At 49.6% G+C, this 16210-nt stretch overlaps 7 protein-coding genes across 9 annotated transcripts in view; 4 read left to right on the forward strand and 3 right to left on the reverse strand.

The window, feature by feature from the left end:
- Positions 1-109: 109 nt before the first annotated feature.
- Positions 110-1449, reverse strand: LOC9642368 (protein SHORT-ROOT). Its single transcript, XM_002973701.2, has one exon. It carries the CDS (start codon positions 1447-1449, stop codon positions 136-138), a length of 1314 nt encoding a protein of 437 aa, XP_002973747.1. The 3' UTR covers positions 110-135.
- LOC9642810 (ADP-ribosylation factor-like protein 8a) lies at positions 1308-2822 on the forward strand. The gene is made up of 9 exons (XM_002973543.2): positions 1308-1361; positions 1439-1588; positions 1650-1761; positions 1825-1867; positions 1928-2009; positions 2067-2099; positions 2160-2281; positions 2349-2510; positions 2576-2822. The coding sequence occupies exons 2-9, from the start codon at positions 1448-1450 to the stop codon at positions 2691-2693; spliced, it is 813 nt and encodes a 270-aa protein (XP_002973589.2). The 5' UTR covers positions 1308-1361; positions 1439-1447; the 3' UTR covers positions 2694-2822.
- LOC112347511 (pentatricopeptide repeat-containing protein At2g13600-like) lies at positions 2816-5408 on the reverse strand. 2 transcript variants are annotated; one of them, XM_024678507.1, is made up of 4 exons: positions 5399-5408; positions 5176-5257; positions 5049-5128; positions 2816-4994 (listed from the first exon to the last, which is right to left on the reverse strand). In XM_024678507.1, the coding sequence occupies exons 3-4, from the start codon at positions 5121-5123 to the stop codon at positions 2868-2870; spliced, it is 2202 nt and encodes a 733-aa protein (XP_024534275.1). In that variant the 5' UTR covers positions 5124-5128; positions 5176-5257; positions 5399-5408; the 3' UTR covers positions 2816-2867. The 2 variants fall into 2 exon arrangements, with proteins under 2 accessions (XP_024534275.1, XP_024534274.1); XM_024678506.1 differs by having other exon boundaries at positions 5176-5399.
- A 123-nt stretch (positions 5409-5531) lies between these two features.
- LOC9642369 lies at positions 5532-7827 on the forward strand. Its single transcript, XM_002973544.2, has 2 exons — positions 5532-5588; positions 5764-7827. Exon 2 carries the CDS (start codon positions 5797-5799, stop codon positions 7702-7704), a length of 1908 nt encoding a protein of 635 aa, XP_002973590.1. The 5' UTR covers positions 5532-5588; positions 5764-5796; the 3' UTR covers positions 7705-7827.
- A 1790-nt stretch (positions 7828-9617) lies between these two features.
- LOC9642370 (mannose-specific lectin) lies at positions 9618-10245 on the reverse strand. The gene has a single exon (XM_002973702.3). It carries the CDS (start codon positions 10224-10226, stop codon positions 9768-9770), a length of 459 nt encoding a protein of 152 aa, XP_002973748.2. The 5' UTR covers positions 10227-10245; the 3' UTR covers positions 9618-9767.
- A 1275-nt stretch (positions 10246-11520) lies between these two features.
- LOC112347503 (pentatricopeptide repeat-containing protein At4g02750-like) lies at positions 11521-13296 on the forward strand. The gene has a single exon (XM_024678447.1). It carries the CDS (start codon positions 11521-11523, stop codon positions 13294-13296), a length of 1776 nt encoding a protein of 591 aa, XP_024534215.1.
- A 1197-nt stretch (positions 13297-14493) lies between these two features.
- Positions 14494-16210, forward strand: part of LOC9642371 (tubulin-folding cofactor E) — a 3582-nt gene continuing 1865 nt past the window's right edge. For both annotated transcript variants that reach the window (XM_024678481.1, XM_024678483.1), the window contains exons 1-10: positions 14494-14821; positions 14884-15054; positions 15119-15165; positions 15228-15374; positions 15422-15496; positions 15558-15664; positions 15715-15818; positions 15874-15935; positions 15988-16095; positions 16143-16177. In XM_024678481.1, coding sequence (XP_024534249.1) covers positions 14515-14821; positions 14884-15054; positions 15119-15165; positions 15228-15374; positions 15422-15496; positions 15558-15664; positions 15715-15818; positions 15874-15935; positions 15988-16095; positions 16143-16177 — 1163 coding nt within the window. In that variant the 5' untranslated portion in view covers positions 14494-14514. The remainder of the gene's footprint in view (positions 14822-14883; positions 15055-15118; positions 15166-15227; positions 15375-15421; positions 15497-15557; positions 15665-15714; positions 15819-15873; positions 15936-15987; positions 16096-16142; positions 16178-16210) is intronic.

A 16210-nucleotide genomic window follows, 5' to 3' on the forward strand; every position in this document is an offset into this window, starting at 1 on the left:
CAAGAACTACCCTACCATCTGGGTCCAGTGGTGGGAACCAGCAGACAAGTCTCGCCAGAAGCCTTGAAAATTCTCGTCACCAAGCACCAAGAGCAGATGGAGCCGAGGCGTGTTTCATATTCTATTTCGTCGAGATCAGCACGGTTTCCAGGCAGACGCGAAAACCGTGGACTGGTCCTTCCAAGTGAGGAACAAGGCACTACTTTGGTGGTGTAGACACCCCCAGCCTTCCTTGTACCGCTTCAGTAGCGCTCGTATATCGTCACGGACATCGTCGCTGAAGTTACTCGGTCGGAATCCCACTTTCTTCAAGACTCTGGACCACTGGGAATGGCTGTATTCTCGCTCGAAGTCATCCTCACTGCAAGAAACTATTGTCAGGATGTTCCGAGCGACGATTCGCTCCAGCATAAGCCGCTCGTTGCTGGTCCGGACAAAGCTCTCTTCCAGCGACTCGAAGACAAGCGAGTAGAACCTGAGAGCCTCGCAGAAGGACTTTAGGAAGTCTGTCGAGGCGAAGTCGGCCTGGTGGTCGACAATCGTGACGAGCTTGGGCTTCATGCCGTGGAAAGTAGCGAGCATCTTTTTCCTCGAGGAGCTCCCGGAACTCAAACTCATCGGGCTTTGACAGGATTTCTTGTGGACGCGATTGAGGGAGCTGACACAGTTGATGACAAGTGCTTCACCCGGCTGGACCTCGAGCCTTTCAGCGTCGAGCCTCTCCATCTCTGGCTCCTGGAGAGCCTTAAACTCGAAAGGTACTCCCATCAGCCTCGCAAACTTTTGCAGCCTGTTTCCAATCTCTTTCATCACTTTGGCTGCAGACTCCTCGCTGTTGGTGGTGACGGTGGTGAGCCTCAAATGCGGTGCGCCCTCCGGCCTCGTCGCCAGCGCTTCCAGAAAAGTCGGCCACTGGGTGCAAAAGGTGTTGCTGATGTCGACGATGTGGAGCCGAGACTCACCTTCGGCGGCCTCGAGAATCACTCCGTTCGCAGCAACATGGCCGAAAGTTGACCACGGGCTCACCTCCTGGAACTTGAGCATCATCTTCCGAGTCGAGTCGAACGAGTAGCCTCTCTCGGCGGCGGAGCTGAGGATGCGGTGGCAGCGGCTTCCAGTCCCGGTGATCTTGCAGAAGAGTCCCTGGAGGAAGCTCGAGGCGATTCGCTGGTCGAAGTCACCGTATGGAGAGGAGAGCTCGTTGAGTAGCCACATGAGGCGCTGGACCCGAGACACATCCTTGGAGGACACAGCTCTGGCACACTCGAGCAGCAAATTTGGAGCCCAGTGGTGGTTCCTCTCAGTTGGATTCAACAACGCTGGAGTGGAGGAGCTCCTCACTTCTAAGTTCCCGTCAAGAGGTGAGAGATCTTCTCGTTCTTCTTCTTTGCTTTCTTTCGCTCGGCAATTCTCATTCTCAGGGAAGAAATTCTTGCAGGTGTGCTCCATGAACGCGATAGCCGCGTTTGAAGTTCCGTCCGTACGATTTGTACGGCCGCGGTCGTGCCACGTGGTGTGGTCCACCTCGCCGTCCAGGGGACACGTGTCGGCACGGCACCGGCCAAGAGGCGGGCTAAAATTGCCCCTGGTAATTTGCTAGGGGATATACCTGGGAACATTCTCATCCCAGCCTTTTACACCTTTTCCAGGGATTCGCGGGAGGAGGGAAAGAAGGCCGCGCGGATCGAGCTCGCATTGCGCTTGTGGAGGTGATCGCTGGCGGGCTTTGGCGCGCGCGTCGTGGATTCCGATCGAATCGAGGTCTCTGGCGCTCTTGATTGGCGTGGTCTAGATCTGTAGCTCAGCCCTAACAGCCCTTTCCAGGCGCAATGGGGATCTGGGAAGCGTTCTTGAGCTGGTTGAAAAGGTATGGAGCGTCGAATCCATGCTTGGGTCTCACAATTCTCTTGGATTGATTGCTCTGTAGCCTCTTCTTCAAGCAAGAGATGGAATTATCAGTAATAGGACTACAAAAGGCTGGCAAGACGTCCCTTGTCAACTCCATCGCTGTAAGTTCCAAGTTCTCTCTTTTCTCGCTCTTTCGCTGATGGTTATCGATTTTCTAGACTGGAAGCTTTAGCGAGGACATGATTCCTACAGTGAGTAGTCGATTTTCTCGCTGGAAGTTCCTTTTCTTACGCTGCTTCTCTCTCTCCCAGGTTGGTTTCAACATGAGAAAGGTTTCTAAAGGCAATGTGACGATCAAGCTATGGGACCTTGGAGGCCAAGCGCGGTTTAGAAGTATGTGGGAGCGATATTGCCGTGGCGTCTCAGCCATTGTGTAAGAGCTGTCTTTCGATTTATCTCTTCGCATGGTTTTCACGAGTTTTTTGCTTGCGATGGCCCAGATACGTGGTGGATGCTGCTGACCCGGAAAACATTCCAATAGCCAAGAGCGAGCTACACGATATACTGAGCAAGCCATCTCTAAACGGGATTCCTCTCCTCGTTCTCGGCAACAAGGTTGACAAGCCCGAGTGTCTATCCAAGCAAGCATTCGCCGAAGAGATGTAAGTTCTTTCTCTCTCATCTTTGCGAACTTGAAAGAATCACATCTTTTCTCTTGCTCTCGCAGGGATCTTCACAGAATCCAACACCGAGAAGTCGCTTACTACATGACCTCTTGCAAGAACACCACAAACATTGATGCAGTAATCGATTGGCTCATCAAGCATTCCAAGAAGAAGCACTAAACGAGAAAGAAAAAACCAAGTGTAGATACGAGAGATTCTGGTATTCTTTTCTGGTGTAAAGCGTTTTTTTTTTCCTTTTCTCCTGTGTTTCTTCGTGTTTTGTATAAATGGTATTATAGTAGATTGGAATTCTTAGTGTTAATATTGTACTGGAAGTTCGTATTGATACTGTATCTATACTCTGGGAAGTTCTTGTTCTTGAGTGCTCGCATAGATGTTTCCCATCAACACAAAAGGAGAAGATCTTTGCCTGTCAAAACTTAGCAGCTTCTCAAACGCGATCTTTCCAACTTCCACGTTCTTCCACTTTTGACACGCTCCCAGCAAGATCGTCCACGTAACTTCATCCGCTTCCACCGGCATGGTTTCGATCAAGGCCAGCGCTCGATCAAACCGGTTTGCTCGTCCGAAAAGATCCACCATGCAGTGGTAGTGATCAATCCCCGGCCGGATCCCAAACTCTCGAGACATTGCTTGGAAGTAGCGCTCGCCTTTGTCGATCAAGCCCGAGTGACTGCAAGCTGTGAGGATGGCGAGGAACGTCCCGGAGTTTTCCTTACATCCTTCTTCTTGCATGGAGGAGAGTTTCTCGAAAACTCGACTGGAGTCTCCCTGTCGACTATAGCCAGCCAGGAGCGAGTTCCAAACGAGAGCTCCAGGCCTGTCGAGCGTCTCGAAGATCTGCTGCGTGATCTCTATCCTTCCAGACTTGGCGTAGAACTCGAGCAGCGAGCTTGCGACCGCGGCGTTGCTCTCGAAACCAAACTCGCAAATTCGGGCGTGGAGCTGTCGAGCAGTGGTGTTTGCGGCGATGAGTTTCCCGCAGGATGTGATCCCGGCAGCGTAAGTTAGAGCGTTTTTGTTGCAGCTCTCGGCATCCATCCGGGAAAACAGTTCTAGAGCTTGCTCGGCCTCGCCGTTGTCGGCATAGCCGAGGATGAGAGCCGTCCACGAGACCACGTCGCGCTGGGAGATCCTCTCGAAGGCCCTGCGAGCGTTGTCCATGCTTCCACACTTTGCGAAAGTCGTGATGAGAGCGTTGCCGACAAAGAGCTGCGAGTCCAGGCCTTTCTTCGCGGCCTGAGAGCACAGAGCTAAAGCCTTCTCCAGAGACTTTGGCTTGGATACGATCGTCTTCTTCTTCGCTTCGTCGTCGACTTTCTTGCCAGCTTCCAGCGCTGCCGAGCTTCCACAGGCCGTCAGTGCCGCCACCATCGTTCGGGCATCGGCTTCACAGCTCATGTGAGAGAAGAGCTCGAGAGCAACGTCGGGTTCCCCGTTTTCGGCGTAGCCAAGGATCAAAGAGTTCCACGAAACCACGTCGTGCTGCTTCATACTGTCGAAAACCTCTCGGGCTTCCACCATCTTCCCAAACTTGGAGTACATCTCCACCAGAGCAGTTGCCACGAACAAGTCCGAGTCGCAGCCCGCCTTCGAAGCTCGAGAGTGAATCCCAGTCCCTTTCTTCACGACTTCTTCGTCCAGATCTTTCTTTTCCCTCGCTGCTGCTAGACTCGAGCAAGCCGTGAGAGCAGCGACGTAAGTCCGAGCATCTGCTGCACAGCCTTCTTCCAGCATTCGATCGAAGATCTCTAAGCCCACCTCGCTTTCACCGTGCTCCACATATCCCTGGATTAAAGCCGTCCATGACACCACACTCCGGCAAAACATCCCCTCGAAAACCGTCCGAGCTCGAGCCAAGCTTCCACACTTCGCGTACATGTCCACCAGCGAATTCTCCACAAAAGTGTGAGACTCGCAGCCTGCCTCCTTTGCATCCGCGTGTAGAGCCATCCCTCTTTCCAAGCACCTGGCTTTCACCACTTTGCCTTCCACCACCTTTCCTTCTTCCTTCTCTGCGAGGCTAGAACAGGCCATTAGAGCAGCAACGAAAGTCCGAGAATTTGGAAAGCAAGAGCCTGGAGAAGAAGATCGCATGGAAGCGTAGAGCTCCAAAGCAACCTCTTCATCACCGTTGGAGACGTATCCCTGCATGAGAGAGTTCCAGCAGAAGGCGTCACGGTGGCTCATACACTCGAAAACTCTGCGAGCGTCGCTGGTACTCCCGCATTTGCAGTACATGTCGATCAGCGTGGTTGCGACGTGGATGTCGGTGTGGACGCTGGCCTCGATCGCTTTCGAGTGAATTCTCTTGCCTCGATCCAAGTCTCGCAAGCTCGAGCACACTTTCAATGCCGCGAGTATGTCGGATCTGTTCTTCTTTTGCTCTTGGATCCGAGAGAAACTCCTCGGCACTGTTGTCCTGGATGAGGATGGATTGGTCGCAGTTAGATTGCTCCACTGCAGCATTTGCCACTACTATAAGCACAAGAAAAAACTACAGAAAAATCTTACATTTGCTCTCGAAAGCTTCCAGATCTTCCCAGGTGTGATGAAACAAAGATCTTTCCTCCACTGCATCAAAAGCATTTACACTAGATGAGCGTAGAAAACATTGTCTAGAACTATAGAAGCAACGTACTCAGAGAAAAATCCTTGGTTCCTTGTGTAATGGATTTTAGTGTGACTCCTGTGAGCGTAGAAATAAATCCAAACCCTGCAGACTAGAGAAACCGATCGAGCATTTGAGAAAATCGAAGAAAAAAATCTCCTTCAATGCCTCCAAAGAAACAGATAGCACTGGCGAGCGCTAAAGAATCTATGTGGAGTGATAAATCGACTCCAGAGTAGAGAAGATCACTCACATTCGCGCGATAGCCCAAGCCCTAAAGCCCTGGGCGATCCCAGCCGCCCATCTCTTACGGGCATCTGGGCCGTGCATCGCCAAGATATTTCGCGTTTGATGCCCAATCTTTGGATATTTCGATGAGGGGGGCATCTGGCTGGGGTTAGGGTTCTAGCGGCATCGCGGCAGGGAAGCGCCTTGGCAAGAAGGTAAGCCACGAATTACGCGCTGCCGAGCCGCACAGCTCGGCATTTCCTTTCTTGGCCATGGAATGCCTGCCGCTGTCTCTGCAAATGCCGTTCTTGGGGTTTCTTGCCTGGCATTTGAGATCCAGCTCGCATTTTCGCTCGCGCAGCTCTCACGTTTTCGCATTTTCTTGTCCAGTGTGGGAGCTGGGCGAGGGAGATCTTGTGAGTCATGGCCGAGGAGGATGATCTCATCACCATTGTGGACGTGACCGACCCGGACGACCCAAGCTACGCTGACGTCAAGACCCGCCGCCGCCCACTCACAGATGCCGAGCTCGCCACGCTCAAGCCCATCCTCGAAAAGGTTGGAGCCTACAAGTTCTTCACCATGGAGTTCAACTTCGCCGACGGCCCGGCCGTGAAGCAGTTCATCGAGAGCGTGGAGCTGGAAGAGTTCAAGAGGACCAAGCAGCGCAAGATCGTCCAGGATGAGATGAAAGGGACCGTGGCTGGCCGGGAGGTGGTGCTCAATGCGGAGCTCATCGAGAAGGCATTTGGGCTGGTGGACGACGGGGAGAACATATCCAAACCGAAAGGAGAGACTAACGGGCTCCATGCCTTCTACATCAAACCAAAGTACGTCCATCTCTGCCAGAACTACCGGGGTGTCTATCTCAAGCTCTTCAAGTCCGAGTACTCCTACTTCGTCAACATGGCTCACCAGATCCAGGCCTACTGCTGTGGAGGCCACTCGGAGCGCCAGATAACTCTCACCCAGTACCGAGCGATCGACCTGATGATCCGGGGCAAGCCCGTCAACTGGAACCGGTACCTCCTCCAGAACTTCCAGGACAAGCTGCGGAAGTACAAAGCCGGGCCTTGTCCTCTCTACTTCGGTGGGACGCTCACGGCTCTCATCTACAAGGCGCTGCAGGTGGACTACAGCCTCGTCAACAAGCCACTGCTCATCTCGCCGCAGACGCCCGAGAGGATCACTGCAGCGGATGCCGAGAGGGGGAAGAAGCGCGAGCGGGAGAAGGAGAGGACCAAGGAGCAGCGTCTCATCAAAGACTCTGGTCCGCCCAAGAAGCGGGAAGCCGTGAGGAGGCACGTCGGGGCCATGACGAGGGCCCAGAGGATGCTCACTGGCGAGAGCCTTCTGGACGAGGAGGAGCCACCCGCGGCATCGGCCAAGCAGCAGCAGGACAGGAAGAGGAAGCGGCTCAAGCAGCGCGTTAAGTTGGCCAAGAAGCACAAGACGTCGGAGAAGGCATCCGCTGCTCGGGAGCAGTCACCTCCCTACACTCCGGCATTCACGATCTCGCCATGCACCACTGGCGGCGAGGAGGAACCGGTCAGCTCGGGGCCGTTTGAGCTCAAGAAGAGGTTCGGCGATACTGGGAAGTCGGGCCGCGAGATCGTCTTGTCCACCGCCACCGAGAGGCTGTCGAGGCTGTACGCACAGGCGACTGGTTCTCCGCGGGATCTCGACACTCCCCCTCCGGACGACACATTGGCACTCACGGCCTCCAAGGAGCTGTGGTCCAAGTACGATCATCTCTCGAGCCTCCAGCAGGAGTACCAGCTCGAGCACATCGTCTCCAAGCAGATGCTGGAACAGTCGCTGCAGCGGGTCCAGGAGCTGGAGGACGCGCTCAAGGAGCGAGACCGGAAGGTGACGGAGCTGGAGAGCTCCAAGGCGGTGCTGGAGGAGAAGCTCTCGTCGCTGGCGACCGGGGATGGCAACCATGTCAGCTACGCGGACGAGGACGCCGCCGCGCAGGGACCGCTCAAAGTCCGCCTCAAAGCTGGCCAGAAGAAGATGTCCGCGGAGAACTCCCCCGAGGACGAAGCTCCCGCGGTGGCCATGGAGGCGGAGAAAGAGAAGGAGGCGGAGAAAGAGAAAGAGAAAGAGAAGGAGAAGGAGAAGCCCACCAGCGATGAAGCGGTACCCGAGAACTTGGAGGAGGTGGTGGAGGAGGCCGAGAAAGAGGGCAGCGGCAACGGCAAGGAATCCAGTGACAAGAGTGACGCCCCGGTGAAAGCGCCGGAGCTGGACACGCAAAAGCTCAAGGCGATCGAAGAACAGGTAGCGGCGGTGGCCAAGGCGCAGGAGAGCAAGGACGCGGAGGCTTGAGAGAGTGAGTTCTTTGTTCTTTGTTTCATCACACCATGCATCGTTCTGTGATTTATCATCCATGTTCCTTTTTCCAGTTAAAGGTTGAGCTTGACAATGTATAAAATGTATGATCATAGTTAAGGTTCTCTGGAGGATCTCAGAAGGATTCGTGGAGTTTCCTTGTGGAAACTATGTCAGATCTTGCGCGCTCCGATCGATACGCAGAGCTCATCAGATCCGCGACAACCGTCCAGCAACTGAACGCCACCATCTCCTGATCCAGCACTGCAGGAGGCTTTTGCGATCTCGACTCCGCGCGCCAGGCCTTTGATGCCATCGCCCATCGACAAGACTGCCATTCGTGGGTTATGATAATCACTGCATATACCCAGAATGAGCATCTTGAAGCTGCCCAGGCTGTGATTTATGCAATGCCCGAGCAACGCAATGCTTGCGCTCTATGCTCAAACTGGGGATTTGGATGCCGCTGCTAATTTGTTGTTTGATTTTATGCCCTCCACTGACGTGGTGGCCTGGAACGCGATGCTCGCAGCATATGCCCAGGGTGGGGATATTCTTAGTGGGAGCACTGCTTTGACAGCATATGCTCAGGCTGGGAATTTTGATGGAGTGATTGATTTGCTTCACACCATTCCAGTGAGAGATTATGCCAACCTGGATCAAGCGTCAGGATGCATTGTGTTTGTGGCTTATTCCCAGCTTAGGCAGCTTGAGCAAGCAAAGGCAGTGTTTGATTCTATGCCCGAGAAAAACGTTGTGCTTTGCACAATGTGCCTACTCGAATTGCGATAGGTTAGAAGATGCCGAGGCCGTGTTTGTAAATATGCCAGCATCTCAAAATGCAATGTTTGCACCCACCACGGGCATCTCCACCAATATACAATTTTGTTTTCCAGTGCTCCAGAAACAAACACGATAACTTGGACTTTTATTATTCTGACATTGAGAACCTTGTATCAAGCTCCAGCGTTGGACGTTTCATCCTGGAATGCTGTATTAACTGCATATACACAAAGAATTTTTTTTTCGTTGGTGATGACCACAACCCGAGGTGCCTTGGAATATAATGCTAACTGTGTGTGCTCAAAATTGTGACTTTAAGATTACAAAATGGCAGGTCTATGGTTGCTTATTATGGTTATAGCCCAAGGTTTTTTGTAATATGATGATAATGATGAAAAGTAAATGGTTTACAAGTGGCAAATTAAAATAGAAAGCTTTTAGGCAGTGTAAAAATTTCATAATCATGCATGTGGTGGGTCATCGTTATAAATCCTATTATCACTTTGTCAAACTCCAAAGAAGCTCCAAAGCAACTGCATTTGCAGTACATTAGTTGCCACGTGGATGTTGGTTTCAAGTGAATTCTTGCCTCGATCCAAGTCTCGCAAGGCTCGACCACGCGTTCACCGAGTATGTCGGACTTGTTCTTCTTTTGCTCTTGGATTCGAGAGAAACTCCTCGGCACTGTTGTTCTGGATGAGGATGGATTGGTCGCAGCTAGATTGATCCACTGCAGCATTTGCTACTACTATAGAAAATCTTCTAGATCTTCCCAGCTGTGATGGAACATAGATATTTCGTCCAGTGCATCAAAAACATTTACACTAAGTTGATCGTAGAAAACTTAGTCTAGAACTATAGAAGAAACATACTCAGAGAAAAGTCCTTGGTGCCTCTTATTTTCGCAGCTCTCTGGAGACTCTTGTGAGCGTCGAAGATAAATCCTTCTTAGCTGCGGACAAGAGAAATCAATCTATAAACGAGAGAAAAAACTATAGAAATCTTAAATTTTCTCTCAAAAGCTTCCAGATCTTCCCAGATGATGAAAAAGAACTGCATCAAAAGCATTACACTAGAAAACAAAATCTAGGAACTATAGAAGCAAAACCTCCTTTAGAGAAACTCGGTTCACAATAAAGTTACCACGCGTGTTTAAATCTAGACCGTTATTCATAGGGTACAAATATTAGCCGTCAGATTAAGAACATATTCATTCTATAAGAAGAATGAATTTCAGTGAACAAAGGAGGCGGACCATATCTTATCTCAATCCTCTCTCACTCAAGAGCCATGGAGGAGGATGAGTTCTTCTCGCCAGTAACTTTGAAATCGTAGTTGACACGCCCTGTGTTTGTAGACCAGACTGGACGATACAAGACCACATTTCCATCGTCCTGAACTCTCAAGGTGTTGCCTCCACTTCTATCAGTACCACTTGCCCAAAGTGCGCGCCTATTGCCATCGTATACAACCAGGTTTCCATCGGGTTGGAGGGTGAGGTAGCAATTCCTCCCGCTCCCGCCTGTGTTGCTTGCCCAGATAGGATTGAAATCCCCCTGGCCTCCATACAGCACCAAGTTGCAATCCCTCTGCATTCGCAGCGAGACGTAGCCACTTTGGGAGCGAAGCTCGTCACCTTGGTAGAGGGTTTCTCCAGAACCCAGTGTATCTCTCGCGCTGCACACGGTAAGCAAGGCAAGAGCAAGGAAATAGTAGAAGATCAAAAGCTTCGCCATAGCTAGGAAGTAGAGAGCACTGTTTCTTGGTGGCTTGACGAGCATCTTATATAGCAAAGGCATAAAAAACGTTGTTCAGCTGTGTCTATCACTGCAAGAAAGCTTCAACAGTGTATATGTACCATGCTTTGGACCACCACGTTTAAACAACTCTTTAGCTGCTTCAGTTCACCTATCATATCTTGGACCACGTTGCTAGCCTTCAACTTTTTTTCTGTAGTTGTGGCCAAGATAAAGTAGAGCGTTTTGGCTGCAAGTTCAAGGCTTTTTTGCAGCATGGTCATGATGACATCAGTTCCCTTGCCTCCTTCAAGTACCAGATCCACTGAGAAGAACGATCAAGCACCAGTAGTGTTGGATCTCTTCACAAGCAAACCCGGCTGAACACAACAACATTGCATCTTCCCAGTTGCAACAATATCAAGATCATGCAAATTAAATTCAGGAGTGAGCTTATAGTTCAAATCATTTAGAAGGATTGAGTGGAGTGAGAGGAGGTTAAGAGTTTTGTTTTCTATTATGATGGTCAAGCCTTGCTTCTTACTACTCCTCTACTCAGACCATCACCACTTGCATGATAAAGGGACAGATTCTAAATAATTTTCTGTTTACAAATTACAAAAGGTGGCTAATATAATTAATTAAATTAAGGTAAAACCTAATCTTTACACTAAATTTTCCAACAAGCTATAGGACCCACATGGATTACTGATCATCACATCAAGCATATGAAAGTAATACTATCCTCAACTTCCAAGGACATTAAGACTGTGCAAAAGTGGTGAAAGTATTCTTACGATGAATATTACTGAAAAATATTTTACTGATTAGATCTTTTTATTGTTAGGGAGGCCGTGAGCCACTCTCTTCCATGCTCCCAGCAAGCCAAATCCTCCAGATGTGATCCCAAATCTCTCCCCTCGCAAAGATCCTTGACGCCAAACCTTACCGTAATCAAGAGACCAATTATGTTTATCTATACAAGACCATTAATATGTTTATTAAATTATCAATCAACAATGTTGGTGCCTACACACAAAACAGATGTATGTGCTCTCCTCACTCACCTGAGACAAAAGAATGTAAACAACAGAGGGAGCAAAGTTGATGACAAGTATAGCAGCTGGAGGATTTGCTTGAACAATGCCAATCTCTGCCTTGCAAGCTCCCAATTGTGAAAAGCTCTACACCAAGGAGATGAGGCAAGTCGAGGACGAGCTTAAAAGTTGGAACAGTAGATTTTTTATCTTGGGGCTTTATTCATTCCACTTTGAGAAACTCGCCTGGAGTTTCTATGTCAGATCTTTTTGCACGCTCCGATCGATATGCAGAGCTCATCAAATTCGCAACCACAGTACAACAACTCCAGCAACTTCACGCTGACATTCTCTGCAACCCAGCGGGATATACAGTGCACACCAGCAATCTCCTGATCCAGCACTGCAGCATGCTTGGCGATCTCGACTCTGCGCGCCAGGCCTTTGATGCCATCGCCCATCGGCGAGATTGCTACTCGTGGGTCATGATGATCACTGCATATACCCAGAATGGGCATCTTGAAGCTGCTCAGGCTGTGATTTATGCAATGCCGGATTGTAATCTTGTGGGATCAAATGCAATGCTTGCGCTCTATGCGCAAACAGGGGATTTGGACGCCGCCCTGGATCTCTTTGATGCCATGCCTGTAAGAACCCTAATTTCCTGGACTTCCATTCTTGCAGCATATGCCCGTGTCGGGCATCTTGATGACGCAACGCGTACGTTTTATTCAATGCCCGAATGGAATCTTGTTGCATATACGGCTATTATAAGAGCATATTTCCAGCTTGGGTATCTAGATGGTGCTAAAGCCGTGTTTGATTCCATGCCCTCCAAAGACGTGGTGGCCTGGAACTCGATGCTCGCAGCATATGCCCAGAGTGGGGATAATCTTAGTGCCTGCCGTGTTTTCTATGCCATGCCAGAGTGGAATTTTATCTCTTGGAACACTGCTTTGACAGCATATGCTCAAGCTGGGAATTTTGATAGAGTGATTGATTTGTTTCACACAATTCCAGTGAGGAGTCAGCTCTCTTACAATGCTCTTCTCTATGCGTATGTGCAGAAAGGAGACTTCTCAAACGCGAATCAAACGTTTGAGATTATGCCAACCTGGGATCAAGCGTCAGGATGCATCATGCTTGTGGCATATTCCCATCTCGGGCATCTTGAGCAAGCGAAGGCAGTGTTTGATTCTATGCCCGAGAAAAACATTGTACTTTGCACAAGTCTCTTGTGTGCCTACTCAAATGGCGATAGGCTAGAAGATGCCGAGGCCGTGTTTGTGAATATGCCCAGACACGACATTGCATCTCAAAATGCAATGCTGGCAGCATATGCCCGACACGGGCATCTTTACAAAGTAGCAAGTTTGTTTTCCTGTGCTGTGGAAACAAACACTATAACTTGGACAACTCTGATTTCTGCTTATATAACACATGGCTTTATTAGTCTGGCCTGGAGAACCTTGTATCAAGCTCCAGAGTTGGACGTTTCATCCTGGAATGCTGTATTAACTGCATATACACAAAGAAATCTTTTGCGTGGAGCGATAGGAGTGATGACCACAATGCCTTCCATGAACGAGGTGTCTTGGAATATCATGCTAACTGCATATGCTCAAGTTTGCGACTTTAAGAGTTTAATAGCTCTATTCTACAAAATGGCAGTGGAGGGAGCAGTAGTAACAGATTCTACCTTCTTGTGCGTTATCATTGGGTGCAGTAGAGCAGGAGTTGTAAGCACTGGATTGAAACACTTTCGTTCTATGGTTGCTGACTATGGTTTTAACCCAGAGATCCAACACTACTGCTGCTTGATTGATCTTCTTGGTAGATCTGGGTACTTGAAAGAGGCAAGGGAACTGATTCTCAATATGCCCTTTGTACCAGATGATATCAGTTGGAAGTGCCTCCTTGCAGCTTGTAGATGTCACCATGACCAAGAAGGTGCCACTTTTGCTGCAAAAAGAGCCTTGAACTTGCAGCCAAGACGCTCTGCACCATACCTCCTCTTGGCCACAAGCTACTAGGCTATTTAAATTGTTGAAAATCTTCTAAATTACTTCTAAATTTTGTATAGCAAAATAAGAAATTGAGAAGGATTGTGGTTCAAAAAACTTTTAAAGGCATAGAAAGGCTTGACAATATGGAACTTGTGTCATGTTGTATTTAAACTATATATGACAACTTGATCTTGAAGAATTTTGGAATAAACATGGTTTAAAAAATTAAAACCCTAAACCCGGACATATTCTTTCCGTATTTCTCGCATATCCCCTGTGTACGGTAGAATTTAATTTTCCCACCCACCGCAGAAACATAAAACCTCACCGACCCGTGGCCTTCGCCAACCCCAGGCTGCCACGTGGCGATTTGAACGCTGTGAAAGAGTCCCTGGGGTTTTTGGAGAGCAAACAAGAACACACCGGAGCATCGCAGCGCTCGCAAGATCTTCATTCTCTCTCTCGATTCATCGTCCTGCAGGGTGAGTGGTAAATTCTTGGACTGAAATCTCGGGGATTTTGGCGCTGGAAGCAGGCATGGTGCCAAGAATCGTCGCCTAGGGATCCATCGCGCCGCGCCATCGACCGATCCCCTCCATCCCCATGGACTGGAAAGATCCGCGGCTCACCGAGCAGATATTGCAGTACACGCTCATCTCCTCGGCGCTCATCGCGATCGCCGCGGGCTACCTCACCGCCTCGCTCAAGACGATGTTCCTCGTCTATGGCGGCTGCGTGTTCGTGACGCTGCTCGTCATCGTCCCCGACTGGCCCTACTTCTGCCGCCATCCCCGCGAGTGGATGACTCCAAAGAGGGCCGACGCTCCGTTCCACCACCAGCAGCAGCGATCATCGCCGGGCCTGGAATCCATCCGAGAATCGGCGCTGGATGCCAGCAAGAGAGATTGATTGATCGACGCTTTCCTCCTCTCCTCTCCTCTCTCTCTCTCTCTCTCTCTCTCTCAGAGCTTTCTAATCCGATCCTGGCAAGAATAATCACCAAGAAGGATTCGATTTCTCTTCGTCTTCTCGGGGATTTCTCCTCCCCCCTCCTCCCAGCGCTCCAGATTCATTGATTTCTTCGCCCCAGTACCAGCGCATCGTTGTTCTCTTTTAATGCTTGGCAGCCTTTCGCTCTGGTGGCCACTACCTGACATAAATTCAATGGAACCTTTTTTTATTTTTCTTTGTGAACGTTAGAACCCTAGAAATGCGAAAGAGGAAGAACCCTAAATTTCGTTGGCTATGGCGGAGGAGGAAGAAGGCGCGGGCTTCCACCTAGGGCAGCGCGTCCGGAGCGCGAGAGAGGCGCAGCAGCTCGGCACGGTGAGGTATGTCGGGCCAGTGGAGGGCTACGACGGGGTCTGGATTGGAGTGGATTGGGACAGCGGACAATCTCGCCACGACGGCTCCGTCAAAGGCGTTCGCTACTTCACCGCCAGCGGCGAGAAGTCGGGATCGCTCGTGAGGCCTTCGAATCTCAGCGCTGGGTGGAGTTTGCTCGAAGCTCTTGTCTCTAGGTACAAGATCAGCATGAGCAAAGACGATGCAGGTACTACATTTTCTTTTCTTTCTTTGCCAAGTGTGAACTGTGTGTGTTCTTCGTGGTGGCAGAGGATATGTATCTCATGTCTGTGAGGCAGAGAAAAGTTGCTGTGGAGCTCGTTGGGCAGAGCAAAGTGGAAGAGAAGCAAAAGAAGCTCAACGAGCTCCGCGCCGCATCGCTAGTCTTTGCCGGTGTTTCGTCACTCGGACCACCTGGAGAGATATCTTCTTCTGCTCCAAGTATGTCTTTTTGGCTTGCTTTCTTTCTTATCTGACAGTTTCATTGGGGTTGTTATCATGTCAGATATTGAAGAACTCGACTTGACGGGGAATCTGATCTCCGACTGGAACGTGAGTATTTAGCTCTACTTCTTTTTCTAGCATCTTTATGATCTACAGCTTGTTGCGTATAGTTTGTCACTTGTCTCTGCGAGGAGCTGCCGCGTTTGAGAGCCGTAGACCTCAGCTATAATCGAATTGATATCCGGCCAGAGATGCCACGGCCTCCTCTTAATTTGAGGACTGTTGTGCTGAATTACTGCTCTCTCTCTTGGGAACAGGTGCGCAACAGCGTTAGCGTTAGACCTTTTGTGAAAGTTTTTTGTAGGTTGACATGCTGAGCAAGTCGCTGCCGTTTGTGGAGGAGCTCCATCTTCGACATAACAATATCCGTCTCTTACAGGTTTGTGCTCTACGTTATTTCCTTGCTTTTCAATTCTGTGAATAATGCGTGTATGCTCTAGACTTCTGGCGAAGCAGTTGAGGGATTTGAGGAGCTCCGGGTTCTCAACCTTGAAGGCAACAGCCTTGAAAGTTGGGACGAAATGATGAAGCTATCAAGCCTCAGAAGGTAGTCTTCTGTTTCATTTTCTTGGGAGTAAGCTGACTGGCCGTCTGCAGCTTGAAGACTCTAAACGTCTCTGGAAATGCGATCACCAAAGTTTCCTATCCGGAAAACATAAAAGACCAGTGGCCTTTCTTGCAACTATCATGTCTTCTTCTAGGTATGTTTCTCGTTTCTTATTTCACTCCTAATTTACTTTATGTTCTGGATGTAAGGAAAGAATCAATTGGCAGACTGGGAGTCTGTGGATGCTCTTGACAAGTTTCCCAATCTCACGGTAGTCATCATGCATTATACTTTGGATTTTCTTTTATAACAAGTGCCTGTAGGAAGTAAGGCTGAGCGAGAATCCAATAGCAGATACAAGCAAAGGTGGTGCACCAAGATACGTTTTAGTAGCCCGGCTCAGCAAAATAACTGTTCTCAACGGGAGTGAAGTAAAGCAATGTGTCAATTATGCTCGGTTGTAATTGGTATCTTACAGGTCAAACCACGGGAAAGGAAAGACTCGGAGATCAGGCGAGTATAATAACCAGTATGATAGACCTCACA

Source organism: Selaginella moellendorffii, unplaced genomic scaffold, assembly GCF_000143415.4.
Source record: "Selaginella moellendorffii unplaced genomic scaffold, v1.0 SELMOscaffold_22, whole genome shotgun sequence".
Lineage (NCBI taxonomy): Eukaryota > Viridiplantae > Streptophyta > Lycopodiopsida > Selaginellales > Selaginellaceae > Selaginella > Selaginella moellendorffii.

Coding starts and splice junctions, on each gene's coding strand:
- LOC9642810 (XM_002973543.2), top strand. CDS start 1,448: ATGAACGCGATAGCCGCGTTTGAAGTTCCGTCCGTACGATTTGTACGG. Junction 1,762..1,824: donor TGGATTCCGATCGAATCGAG/GTCTCTGGCGCT, acceptor AGCCCTTTCCAG/GCGCAATGGGGATCTGGGAA. Junction 2,100..2,159: donor GCGAGGACATGATTCCTACA/GTGAGTAGTCGA, acceptor TCTCTCTCCCAG/GTTGGTTTCAACATGAGAAA.
- LOC9642368 (XM_002973701.2), bottom strand. CDS start 1,449: ATGGAGCACACCTGCAAGAATTTCTTCCCTGAGAATGAGAATTGCCGA.
- LOC112347511 (XM_024678507.1), bottom strand. CDS start 5,123: ATGCTTTTGATGCAGTGGAGGAAAGATCTTTGTTTCATCACACCTGGG. Junction 4,995..5,048: donor GGAAGCTTTCGAGAGCAAAT/GTAAGATTTTTC, acceptor CAAATGCTGCAG/TGGAGCAATCTAACTGCGAC.
- LOC9642369 (XM_002973544.2), top strand. CDS start 5,797: ATGGCCGAGGAGGATGATCTCATCACCATTGTGGACGTGACCGACCCG.
- LOC9642370 (XM_002973702.3), bottom strand. CDS start 10,226: ATGGCGAAGCTTTTGATCTTCTACTATTTCCTTGCTCTTGCCTTGCTT.
- LOC112347503 (XM_024678447.1), top strand. CDS start 11,521: ATGTCAGATCTTTTTGCACGCTCCGATCGATATGCAGAGCTCATCAAA.